This window comes from Amblyraja radiata, chromosome 9 (genome assembly GCF_010909765.2).
Source record: "Amblyraja radiata isolate CabotCenter1 chromosome 9, sAmbRad1.1.pri, whole genome shotgun sequence".
NCBI lineage: Eukaryota > Metazoa > Chordata > Chondrichthyes > Rajiformes > Rajidae > Amblyraja > Amblyraja radiata.
In genome coordinates this window covers 8,532,936-8,546,256 of record NC_045964.1, presented here as the reverse complement: position 1 = coordinate 8,546,256, position 13,321 = coordinate 8,532,936, and the positions used below count along the sequence as shown (strand labels likewise).

The 13,321-nt window shown below is 47.5% G+C and overlaps 1 protein-coding gene across 3 annotated transcripts in view; it reads left to right on the top strand.

Moving 5' to 3' along the window:
- Nucleotides 1–13,321, top strand: part of galnt16 (polypeptide N-acetylgalactosaminyltransferase 16) — a 139,172-nt gene that overhangs the window by 61,456 nt on the left and 64,395 nt on the right. For 2 of the 3 annotated variants that reach the window (XM_033026640.1, XM_033026642.1), the window contains exon 3: nt 12,410–12,508. The exons of the other annotated variant lie outside the window; for it this stretch is intronic. In XM_033026640.1, coding sequence (XP_032882531.1) covers nt 12,410–12,508 — 99 coding nt within the window. The remainder of the gene's footprint in view (nt 1–12,409; nt 12,509–13,321) is intronic. 3 annotated transcript variants of the gene reach the window in all.

Here is a 13,321-nt window from a genome sequence, read left to right as displayed (position 1 = left end):
AAAGACACAGGTTCGATCCAGACTACGGGTGCTGTCTGTACAGTGTTTGTTCTTTCTCCCCGTGACCACGTGAGTTTTATCCGAGATCTTCTGTTTCCTCCCACACTCCAAAGATATACAGGTTTGTAGGCTTGGTTTAAGTGTAAATTGCCTCTAGTGTGTGTAAGGTAGCGTTAATGTGCAGGGATCATTGGTCAGCGTGGACTTGGTGAGGCTAAGGACCTGTTTCCGCACTGTATCTCTAAACTAAACTAAATTACCCTAGAGGATGGAGGTGAGCCCCCTTGAAACACTGCCGTTCTCCCGGTGAAGGTGCTCCCATAAAACTATAGGGGAGAAAGCTCCAGGTCAGAGACCAATGAAAGGAGGAATGAGAAGCAGAGTTCACATGTCCTCGCAGCTGGGCAAGTGTTTGAAGTGGCAGAGAGGAGAGGTGTAGGGAACAGAAGGAACATCTATGATGGGGCGGAGATGAGAGGGGGGACCTCAGTGAAACGTCGAATAATGAAAGGCTTGGATAGAGTGGATGTGGAGAGGATATTTCCATCAGTGGGAGAGTCTAGCACCATAGGTCATAGCCTCAGAATTAAAGACCGTTCCTTCAGGAAGGAGATGAGGAGGAAGTTCTTTAGCCAGAGGGTGGTGAATCTGTGGAATTTTTTGCCGCAGAAGGCTGTGGAGGCCATGTCAATGGATATTTTTAAGGCAGAGATAGATAGATTCTTGATTAGTACAGGTGTCAGGGGTTATGGGGAGAAGGCAGGAGAATGTGGTTAGGAGGGAGAGATAGATCAGCCATGATTGAATGGCGGAGTAGACTTGATGGGCCGAATGGCCTAATACTACCTATGGCCTTACGAGACCAAAGATGTCAGGTATTTATGCAGCCAAGTCCTTCATACAAGCTTTCCCCCCCTTACCCCCCCCCCCCCCCCCCCCCCACCACACTCTCCCCCATCAACCCATCTACACCTCATGCTGCCTCAGTTCAGCTGCTAATCACAGTGTAAATGTTTATCCTGTCAACTAGTCCCATCGAATGCACTGACATTAATAAGCGGCCAGCATCTGCTCTCTCTTCCTGGAACTACGAGAAATTGTTTCCCCTGGGCAAAGATGACTCTTTCCATAATGAACAACTTCACATTTTCCCAAATCATGCTCCGCATGCCAGCTTTTTGCCTACTCACTGACCTATCACTATCTCCCTCTGTACTCTGCCCTACAATGTTTGGTGGAAAGAACTCCAGTCCCATGAGTAACTTTATATTCTTATCTTTACTGAAAGTGCCTCTGTATCCTGGTTTCCTGAACCTAGCTTATTGCAGTCTGTTGCTCTTGTTACTTTGTAAGGGCCCTTTATGTGGCGACTATTTGCATACCTTGGGCATACATGCAAAGAACCTCACCGTGACTTGCGACTTCAATTCAATTCAATTCTAAGATTACCATTCATGAACAATGGTACTCTTTTACTTTTTCCTAACTTACTGCCCTGACTAAATGTCGTGCACCTTCAATATTAGAGTCCCGATCTATATTGTTCTATGGACACATTTCCACTGTGGCCATTGAATCAAATGTACTTTGGATTTGTGCTTTCAGTTCGTCTATTTTGCTTTAATGTTACTTACATTCAGATACAGAACCTTTATAAAGGTCTCTGAAGCAGATTACTTGGATGTTAAGTGTAGGAAGGAACTGCTGATAGACACAAAATGCTGGAGTAACTCAATGGGACAGGCAGCATCTCTGGATAGAAGGAATGGGTGATGTTTCGGGTCTTCGGACTGAAGAAGTGTTTTGACCCGAAACGTCACCCATTCCTTCTATCCAGAGATGCTGCCTGTCCCGCTGAGTTACTCCAGCATTTTGTGTCTACTTGGTTGTTAATCTCATTGATATTTGTAGGATCTTGTCATCCAGTGGAGCATTTCCCCCCTGTTTGTGCCATCAAAAGTTTTGATTCCAAATGAACCATCAGATGCTGTAAAACTGTGACATTCCACTAGACGTTTATTTGTTGCCTGCTAGCCTGCATTTGCAAAGATGCTTGGGGAACATTCCTATGTTACTGACAGCAGGTCTTTCTTGTACTGAGGATTATAGTGAGGGCAGTCGGTCATGTTTGCAATAGTCTCTTTTCCCATCTGGACAAAGAAGCACTGTTGGAATGGGAAAGCAGTTCTAAATCCACACAGTTGGTGAGGGTGGAGGTGGGGGTGTGGGGGAGGAGGGGGGGGAGGGAAATAAAGGGTTTCCTTGCATGCAATTAGTTTCCCTGACTAGTGATTACAAAGGCAGTGTCTGAAAGTGTCACAGCTGGAGGAGAGAGAAAGAGAGAGAGAGAGAGAGAGAGAGAGAGGACACGAGAAAGAGAGAGAGAAAGATAGAGAAAGAGAGAGAGAACAGATGAGAGAGAAGAGAGCGAGAGAGGACCGAGAAAGACAGAGAGAGAAAGAGAGAGATGAGAGTAGAGAGAGAGAGAGAAGACTGAGAGGAGGAGAAGGTGAGGGAGGCAGAGGAGAGGAGAGATGAGAGTGAGGAGGAGGGAGAGAGAGAGAGAGATGACTGCAGGGAGCAAGCCAAACATAAAGCATTTTTGTGTGAGCCCAGGGTTGTGGAAAGTGGTCAGAGTTCATCAGTGACATTGAGCTCTGTGAGGTGGAGCTGGCTTTGGGAGAGCCAGCTACAGAATAGGAGCCTCCTATTCCATATCATCGTCAGCCACAGGAGATGTAGCCCCTGCTTGTTTAAAACCTCTATTCACACTGTTCTGGAGTCAGAGAGAGATATAACACAGAGACAGACCCTTTAAACCCGTGCCGACCATCAACCCCGCATTAGCAATAATCCCACATGAATCCCTTTTCTATTCTCCACACATTCTCATCATCTCTCCTCAAACCACCGTTTATCTACACCAAGGGTCAATTTACAGTAGCTGATTAAACTATTACACGATTAAACGTGGTAGGAAAACCCATGGTAGGGAGAACATGCGAACTTCACACAGACAGCAACAGAGGACAAGTTTGAACCTGGGTCATTGGTACTTTGAGGCAGTGGCTCTATTAGCTGCACCATTTACCAGAGGAAACACTCAACTAATTAATCACAGAAGATCGACACAAAAAGCTGGAATAAAGGGCCTGTCCCACTTGGGGCGTCATTTGCGCGACATCATTTACGCTTCACGGCACACGACGCGCACGTCATGATGCGCACGTGATGCGCGCATGGTGACGTAGGCAGTGATGCGCGGTCGCCCGTGGCACCCCAGGATTTTGGGATGAATAAATATTTGCGCGCCATCTGCGTGACCTGCAAATGACGCCCAAATGGGACAGGTCCTTAACTCAGCAGGACAGGCAGCATCTCTGGATAGAAGGAGTGGGTGATGTTTCGGGTCCAGACCCTTCTTCAGATTGAGGGTCGGGGGAGAGCGAAATTAGAGATATGGAAGGTGTGAAAATGACAGATCAAAGCAGATGATGATCTCGGATATATAGAATGGTTAATTGTTGGTTGAGGAGAAGGTGACAACAAGGCACACAATCAGTACAATTAATCAGGAGCACTAGGATGGGGGAGGGATGGAGAGAGAGGGGATGCAAGGGTTATTTGAAGTTAGAGATATTAATATTAGTACCGCTGCCCATGTAAAACATCAGGCGGTGTTCCTCCAGTTTGCATTTGGCCTCACTGACAGAGTAGGAGGCCCAGGACAGAAAGGTCAGGGTGGGAATGGGAGGGGAAGTTAATATCCCTACAGAGAGATCTTGGGGTTCAAGTCCATAACTCCCTGAAAGAGATAAGTCGAGTGGTAAAGAAGACACATGGCATGCTTGCTTTCATAGATTGGGGCATTGAGTATAAGTCAGAAAGTCATGATGCAGCTTTATAGGACTTTGTGTTTAAGAAGGAACTGCAGATGGGTCTGAAGAAGGGTTTCGGCCTGAAACGTTGCCTATTTCCTTCGCTCCATAGATGCTGCTGCACCCGCTGAGTTTCTCCAGCATTTTTGTGTACCTTTTATAGGACTTTGGTTAGGCTGTATTTGGAGTGTTGTGTGCAGTTCTGGTCACAATATGTAGGAAGGATGTGGCGGATTTGGAAAGGGTGCAGAGGAGGTTTACCAGAATGATGCCTGGATTAGGGGGTATATAGCTACAGGAAGACGTTGGACAGACATGGATTGTTTTCTTTGGAATACTGGAGGTTGCGGGAAGATCTGATAGAAGTGTATAAAGTTATAAGAGGCATAGATATGGTAGATCCTTTTTCCCAGGTTAGAAATATCAAATATTGATGGGCATAAACTTAAGATGAGATAGGCAAACTTTAAAGGAGATGTGCAGAGCTATGGTTTTACCCGGAGGGTGGTGAGTGTATGGAACGTGCTGCCGGGGTTGGCGGTTGAGGTAGATATGATAGTAGCACTTAGGAGACTTTTAGAATGGCATATGGATATGTAGGGAATGGAGGAATACGGATTATGCACAGGTAGATAAGAGATGATCTTGGCAAGCATGTTCGTTACAGATATTGTGGGCCGAATGGCCTGTTCTCGTGCTGTGCTGTTCTATGTTCTATATGCCTTAGTTCAAGTTATACCCATGCTCATTTCTCATGGTGTGGTCTCTTGTAAACTGGGATGATCAGATGTAGTGTGTATGAAGGAACTGCAGATGCTGGTTTAAATTGAAGATAGACACAAAATGCCAGAGTAACTCAGCGGGACAGGCAGCATCTCTGGAGGGATTCCTTCTCTCCAGAGATGCTGCCTGCCCCGCTGAGTTACTCCAGCATTTTGTGCCTATCTATGATCAGATGCAGATTGGGTGACTCTATGCAGAACTCCTCCAGTCAGTGTAGCGAAGAAGCAGCACTGGACAAATAAAACAGCAACGGCATTATGCAACAGGTAGAACAGAGTGATAGTTATCCTCCGATAACTAATAGAGAATAGAGAATAGTTAACCATTAATAGTTAATTAGTTGGTGTCTCTCTGTGTGTCTTGTGTGGGGGGTGGTGTGGGGGGGTCAGGGGGAAACCGTATTGGTCGCCTGCTCCACAGAGAGGCGACTTTTTCCAGGCCGCCTCCCCCGTGGCCTAACAGCAAGGATCGGTGTGGCCTTTCCCGGAGACGTGCCCGGGGCTTCAGCGGCAGGCGCTGCACGGACCCTCACCGGGGGTCGCTGGAGGGGAGCGCTCCATTCGCTGGCCCGCGGCAGCCTAAAGCCGCGGTCTGCGGAGCTCCAGATAGCGCAGCGTCCGCAGCCTGGGGTCCCTCGTTGGGGACCCGGGAGGAGAAGAGCTCCGACCGCCGGCCCGCGGCCTACTCTAACCGCGGGCGCAGCGTGGACTTACCATCAGGAGCAGGGTCCCTTGCCGGGGACCCCTGGAGAAGAGCTCCGACTGCCGGCCCTGCGGTCTGCGGTGCTTCCGGCTGCAGCGCGGCGGGGACTTTAGATCTTCGACCATCGGCCTGTGGCCTACACCAACATGAAGGCGCGGTCTTCGGTGGGGAAGCACCGATTCTGGACTTTACCTTGTCTACTCCTCTGGACGCCCGCAGCGGCGGCTGTGGAGGGTTGAGGTCCTGACCACGGGGGAAAATGGAGGAGGACTGGCCAATTTTTGTGTCTTTCACCACAGTGAAGAATGCTGTGGTGGATGTTTGTGTTAAATATTTATTGTGTATTTGTGTGTTCTTTTTTTCATTGTACCGCTGCTGGCAAATTCATTTCACTTGCACTTTATGTGCAAGTGACGAATAAAAATGATATCGACCTCTGATACTTAATGGATCCGATCAAACCTCTGAAGGCCTGCTCCATTGTGTCCTGACAATGGATATGGCAAGATGTTGTGATACAGTTGTAAAACTGGCAATACTGGGGAAAATTGCCTCAGTACTTTCTGTTCTCAGGAGGGACAGGCAGCTTCTCTGGAGAGAAGGAATGGGTGACTGAAGAAGGGTCTCAATCTGAAACATCACCCATTTCTTCTCTCCAGAGTTGCCGCCTGTCCCGTTGAGTCACTCCAGCATTTTGTGTCTATCTTCGGTTTAAACCAGCATCTGCAGTTCCTTCTTACACATTCTGTTCTCAGGAAGCAGGACAAATCTAATCTGCTTACTCGGCATCCGATTGCTCTGCTCTCCAACACCGGCAGCACGATGGCTCAGAGGTAGGGTCGCTGCCTTACAGCGCCATAGACCCAGGTTCCATCCTGACCACGGGTGCTGTCTGTACGGAATTTGTACGTTCTCCCCATGACCTGCGTGGGTTTTCTCAGAGATTTTTGGTTTCCTCCCCACACTACAAAGACGTACAGGTTTGCATGTTAATTGGCTTGGTATGTGTGTATTGTCTATAGTGTGTATGGGATAGTGTTAATGTGCAGGATTCACTGGTCATAGAAACATAGAAACATAGAAAATAGGTGCAGGAGGAGGCCTTTCGGCCCTTCGAGCCTGCACCACCATTCATTGTGATCGTGGCTGATCGTCCCCAATCAATAACCCGTGCCTGCCTTCTCCCCATATCCCTTGACTCCACTAGCCCAGCTCTATCACACTCTCTCTTAAATCCATCCAGTGATTTGGCCTCTGTGGCAGGGAATTCCACAAATTCACAACTCACTGGGTAAAAACTTTTTTTCTTACCTCAGTCTTAAATGGCCTCCCCTTTATTCTAAGACTTTGGCCCCTGGTTCTGGACTCGCCCAGCATTGGGGAAAAATGTTCCTGCATCTAGCTTGTCCATTCCTTTTATAATTTAATATGTTTCTATAAGATTGCCCCTCATCCTTCTAAACTCCAGTGAATACAAGCCTAGTCTTTTCAATCTTTCCTCATATGACAGTCCCGCCATCCCATGGATCAATTTTGTGAACCTACGCTGCACTGCCCCATTCACAAGGATGTCCTTCCTCAAATTAGGAGGTCGGTGCAGCCTTGGCGGGCCAAAGGGCCTGTTTCCACAATGTATCTCTAAACCTAAAACTAAAGCTAATAACCTCCTCACCAACGATAAGTCTGGGTTTCCCCACAACACTCTGCTCCACAGCCCTAGTACAAGGGACTGAACTAAGGTGAGGGTGTGTACACTCAACATCGAGGCAGCATTTGATGGCTTCAGTGTGGCTACAAAGCAGTAAATGTGGTCAATGGCAGTCGGGGGAAATCACTCTGTTGGTTAGAGGCATGGCCCACCCAAATCGAGATAGTGTGCAATTGTTGTGAGTCAATCATCTCAGCCCCAGGTCATCATTGTTCGGCACGGACTTGTAGGGCCGAGATGGCCTGTTTCCGTGCTGTAATTGTTATATATGGTTATTGCAGGAGTTCCTCGGAGGGGTGTGGGGGGGGAGGAGGTATTTCAGACCCCACCAGCTTCAGCTACTTCCTCGGTGACTCTCCTCCATCACTGAAGTGGGGATGCTCACTGACCATTGCACAAGGCTAAATTCCTCAGCAACAACCGGGTTCGATCCCGACTACGTGTGCTGTATGCACGGAGTTTGTATATTCTCCCCGTGACCTGCGTGAGTTTCCTCCGAGATCTTCAGTTTCCTCCCACACTCCAAAGACGAACAGGTTTGTAGATTGATTTGGACTTGGTGAAAACTGTAAATTGTCCTTAGTGTGCGAAGGATAGTGCCAGTGCGCTGGTCGGCGCAGACTCGGTGGGCTGATGGGCCTGTTTTCGCGCTGTGACTCTTAACTAAACTAAACTAATTGAAGCAGCCTGCAGGCATCAAGACCGGGAAAACATTCAGGCATCTGCTGATAGTTATGAGAAACACTGAGCCACAGAAGAGCCAGGCAATGACTTTCCAACAAGAGAAAGTCCAGCCACCTACCCGTGACATTGTTTTGGCGATTGGAAGTCTGTAATCTGGTCGGTGGTGGGACCCTGGCTTTATATTATAAACATTAACCTATTGGATGCAAATGAAGGAGGTAGGATTAGCAAAGACATCTCCCGATGGAGTATGACCTTATGACAATCTAACTTGATTGCACATTCACTCTGTTTAACACTGACACACACCACAGCTCCAGTGTTCTACCATGCAAGCAATGCAGAAAGCAGGGCTGCTCCATCAGCACCCACAGAAACTCTCTCAACTGAAAGGATCGGCACAGTGAGGCAGCGGTAGAGCTACTGCCTTACTCCAAAGACGTACAGGTTTCAAGGTTCATTTGCTTGGTCTAAATATAAAATTATCCTTGCTGTTTGTAGGATAGTGTTAATGTGTGGGGATCGCTGGTCGGTGCAGACTCGGTGGGCTGAAGGGCCTGTTTCCGCGCTGTATCACTAAACTAAACTAAGCATAGGCATAGGTATGGTAGCATAGGCATGGGAGCATAGACTCAATCAAATTCTCCTCCATCCGAACCTGGAAATTTGAATTAGTTTGGATTCAGAACTGGCTTAGCTGCAGAAGATTGAGGGTGATGGTGGAATGGTATTCTGGCTGGAGTTCTGCGACTAGTGGTGTTCCACAGGGATCTGTGCTGGGACCTCTGTCCTTGAAATACATACACGACTTGGATGCAAATGAAGAAGAAGGATCTCGACCCGAAACGCCGCCTATTTCCTTCGCTCCATTGATGCTGCCTCACCTGCTGAGTTTCTCCAGCACTTTTGTCTACCTTGGATGCAAATGTAGATGGATTGGTTGGTAAATTTACAGAAGACACCAATACACCATGCTGCTGTTGTGGACAGCAAGGAAGGCTGTGAAAGGATATAGCTGGATATATTAAGGACCCCGACAGTCCTTTCAGGTGAGGCTGAGGATCACTTGCACCTCCTCCAACCTCATCTACTGTATCCACTGTTCCAGGTGTGGACTCCTATATATCGGCGAGACCAAGCGCAGGCTCGGAGATCGTTTCGCTGAACACCTCCGCTCGGTCCGTCGCCCACCTGATCTACTGGTTGCTAAACACTTTAACCTCCTCTCCCATTCCCACACTGACCTTTCTGTCCTGGGCCTCCTCCACTGTCATGGTGAGGCTCAATGCAAATTGGAGGAACAGCACCACATATGTCGTTGGGGCAGCTTACACCCCAGCGCTATGAATATTGACTTCTCTAACTTCAAGTAACCCTTGCTTTCCACCTCTCTCCATCCCTCCCCCACCCTTGGTCGACTAGTTTAATTGTCCTCCTGATTAATTTTACTGTTTGTATGCTTCGTTGTCAGCTTCCCGTCAGCCAACAATGAACCTTTCTACATTTTCCTTGGTCATCATCCCCTTTGATCTCTCATTTCCACACCTTGCCCTTCCATATCTATATGTCTCCCTCTCCCCTGACTCTCAGTCTGAAGAAGGGTCTCGACCAAAAACATTACCCTGTCCCGCTGAGTTATCCCGGCATTTTGTGTCTAGCAGGATTTAATTACAGATATGGATGGAGAAATGTTTAATCTGAGTTTATTCTGAGTAAATGTGAAGTGTTGTACTTAGGAGATTGATTATAAGAGGAAAGTACACAGTTAACCCAGAGAATTGTGAATTTGTGGAATTCTCTGCCACAGAAGGCAGTGGAGACCAATTCACTGAATTAATTTAAAAGAGAGTTAGATAGAGCTCTAGGGGCTAGCGGAATCAAGGGATATGGGGAGGAGGCAGGCACGGGTTACTGATTGTAGATGATCAGCCATGATCACAATGAATGGCGGGTGCAGGTTCAAAGGGCCGAAAGGCCTCCTCCTGCACCTATTTTATATGTTTCTAATGGCTAGACCTTTAACAGCAGTGATGTACAGAGGGATCTTGATGCCCAAGTTCATAGCTCCTTAAAAGAGGCAATATAAATAGATTGAGTAGTAAAAAAGACATTTAGTATGCTTGAATATAAGAGTCCTGCTTTATAAAACTTTGACCAGGCAGCATTTAGAATATTGTGTGCATTCTGGTTGCTCCGTTACAGGACGGATGTGGGGGGTTTGGAAAGGGTGCAGAAGACATTCACCAAAATGCAGCTTGGGTTAGAGGGTATTTATCTATAAAGTGATGTTAGACAAACTTGGAATATTTTCTCCGGAGCATCGGTGGTGGAGGAGAGACCTGATCGAAGTACATAAACTGATGAGAGTCACAGATATTGTATTGGATTGTATTGTATTCAAGTTATTGTCATTATTTCATATTAGAGACAACAAAATGAATTTTCCTTACAGTCAAGTACCATTTAAAAAAAAAATATATATATATATGAGACTATCAGAACCTTTTTTCCAAGGTTGAATTGTCAAAGACTAGAGGGCATAACTTTAAGGTGGGTGAAGCAGGCAGAAGTGGTGGGTGCCAGAAACACACTGCCAGGGATAGTGGAGGAAGCAAATATGACGGTGGCTTTGAAGAGGCTTCTAGACTTGGAAATGCAGGGCCTCAAGGGTTACATGCAAAGGAGATTAGTTTAACTTGGCTTCATGATCACCACATACATTGTAGGTTGAAGGGCCTGTTCCTGTGCTGTACTATATTTCACATTCTATGTTCTATATTCTATGCTCTATGATATTGCCAGAATCAAAGAGCGCTCACAGCGCCAGAGACCGGGTTCGATCCCGACTACGGGTGCTGTCTGTACAGAGTTTGTACGTTCCCCTCGTCCCAAGACGTAAAGGTTTGTAGGTTAATTGGCTTGGTATAAATGTAAAATTGTCCCTAGTGTGTAGGATAGTGTTACTGTGCGAGGATCGCTGGTCGCTGCAGACTTGGCGGGCCGCAGGGCCTGTTTCTGCACTGTATCTCTAAACTAAAAAAACTAAATTAAACAAAGGGTTGAGTTATAGGGAGAGGTTGGGCCGGTGAGGAATTTATTTATTGGAACATAGGAGATTAAGGGGTGGCATATTCTGCTCGATTATATCTTGCGAGGCATAGATTGGATGAATGTGCACAGTCCCTTACATATGGTTGGATAGCAAGTACTAGAGGGCATAGGTTAAAGGTGCGAGGGAAGGATTTGTTAGGAAACTGGGGGCAACCTCTTCACAAAGAGGGGGGTGGATTTATGGAACGAGCTGCCTGAGAAAGTAGTTGAGGGAGGTGCGATAACATTTAGAAAACAATTGGAGAGTTACATGGATAGGAAAGATTGAGAGGGATACGAGTCAAATGTGGGTAAATGGGATTAGCTTAGATGGGGCAAATTGGTCAGCATTGACCAGTTGGGCTGAAGCTATCTGTCTGTGACTATAAGGGAGATACAAAGCAAAATTTGGTCAGTTTTGAAGTAAATTTAATTATTTAACTGGAAATGTGGATTGTTTGATTTCTTTCAGTTTGTATTGCTCTATGCACAAGTGTTTGGAAATGGAAATACAGGAGAAGTTGGATAACCCAGCACAATAGGGCTTTGGTGGAGCAGGATTGCCATATAATTTTTCCAACAGACTAGATGATTTTAAAGGGAGCACAGGAACTGGGGCTCTGGTGTATTCAATGAGAGCTCAGGATTGAGTACCCCAAAGATAGACACAAAAAGCTGGAGTAAAACTCAGCAGGACAGGCAGCATCTCTGGAGAGAAGGAATGCGTGACATTCCGAGTTGAGACCCTTCTTCAGAAGAGAGGGAGAGACAGAGATATGGAAGGGTAAGGTGTGAAAACGAGACATCAAAGGGGACGAAGGTCAAGGAAAATGTAGAATAGAGGATAAATGTAGAATAGAAATATAGAGGAAATGTAGAGTACCACCGTGTGTTTGAAGGGAGCACAGGAACCAGGGTTCTGGTGTGTTTAAAGGAAGCAAGCAAATGAAAACCCTAGATAGACATAAAAAGCTGTAGTAACTCAGCGGATCAGACAGCATCTCTGGGGAAAAGGAATAGGTGACATCTCAGGTCGAGACCTTTCTTCAGACTGAGAGGCAGGGACTTTAAAATTAAGGAAGAGGTCTAAAAAGGGTAGAAGGCCGTCCAGGGGCTTCCAAGAGGAGGGGGACTGGTGGAGACGGGAGAAGGTGCCATCGCTAGGTGGTGAGGACTCATTCCCATAGAGGAAGGCACAGAGGCGAGGCGACGGAAGAAAAGCTCCACGCCGTGGCGGGCCCTGAACTCATTGAGGTAGGGATGGATAAAAACCCTGTTGTGTTTGAAGGAAACGCAGGAACAAGTGTCCCAGTGTGTTGGAAGGGAGCATTGGAAACACTACCTAATGAATCAGATACCCAAACCATCAGATTTCCAAGCAATGTGATTATGAGAGTTTTAGTGTTAATATTGATAGTATTATCAGAGTTTTAGTGTTAATATTGTAGTTATTTTGTCCAAAGGGTGATGATAATCCTGTGATCACCCACACCATAGGTGGCAGCCTCCCCTCCACCTCTCCCTCCAGCTCAGCTCTCAGCTCCTGCTTCTGACTGTTTTTCAGGTGTTCCTCTCTCCACTACCACGAGGACCTGCCGCCGACCAGCGTCATTGTCACGTTTCACAATGAGGCGCGCTCCACGCTCCTCCGCACCGTCAAAAGGTGAGTGCTTCAACTCGGTGGGCGTCCGTGAAGATCGAGAGAGCCTCCAGGACAGGTCCAGCAGATCCCCTCCCAGGTAGTGCTATGTAAAGCCATCTTAAAACTCCCCCAGAACACAGGAATCATGCCCTCTTCATTCACCAGACCGATGCTATGAATGGCATCGAGGCCCTACTCTGCGTACGAGAGGGAAGCTCTGTGCACGGCTCTTACTATGAACTGCAAGAGCAGGGTTTCCTAAATGTCCTGCACCAGGCCGTGTGGAAGGGGTGGTAGAGACAGGCCCTCGGTCCCATCCACATTCATCCAAAATGCCATGTATGCCCCGAGCTGGTAGACCTGCAGCAATTGACTTCACCCCACCCCACCCCACCCCAGGAGATGGGACCTGGGACTCCTGACCCAGGTGAAGTCACATAACCCCATCACCCCAAGGCTTGCAGAGATGGGCACACACCCCATCCTCCAGGGTCTAATTCCGGGAAGCCTTTCAGGGGGATCTCACCTCAAGGCAGGAGACCTCTTGAGCTGGGAGCCTGCTTCACAAGAATAGGTGCAAAATGCGGCGGAGTGTCATATTACCACGATGTGCCATATAGCCAAGTCCCAGTCACCGCTGTTGACTCAACCATCGACAGGGGGGTTGGGCTGTCAAGATTTGGAGGGGAACGGTGGGCGGACAAGAGCAGTTGATTTGGAAGGGAGTCAAAGGTGGTTGGGAGGAGGGACGTGTCAAGATGGGAGGGTCTGATGGTGGTTGCAGTGAGAGGGGGTGAGAGGACTGTTGGGATGGTCATTTGGTAATTGGGGAGG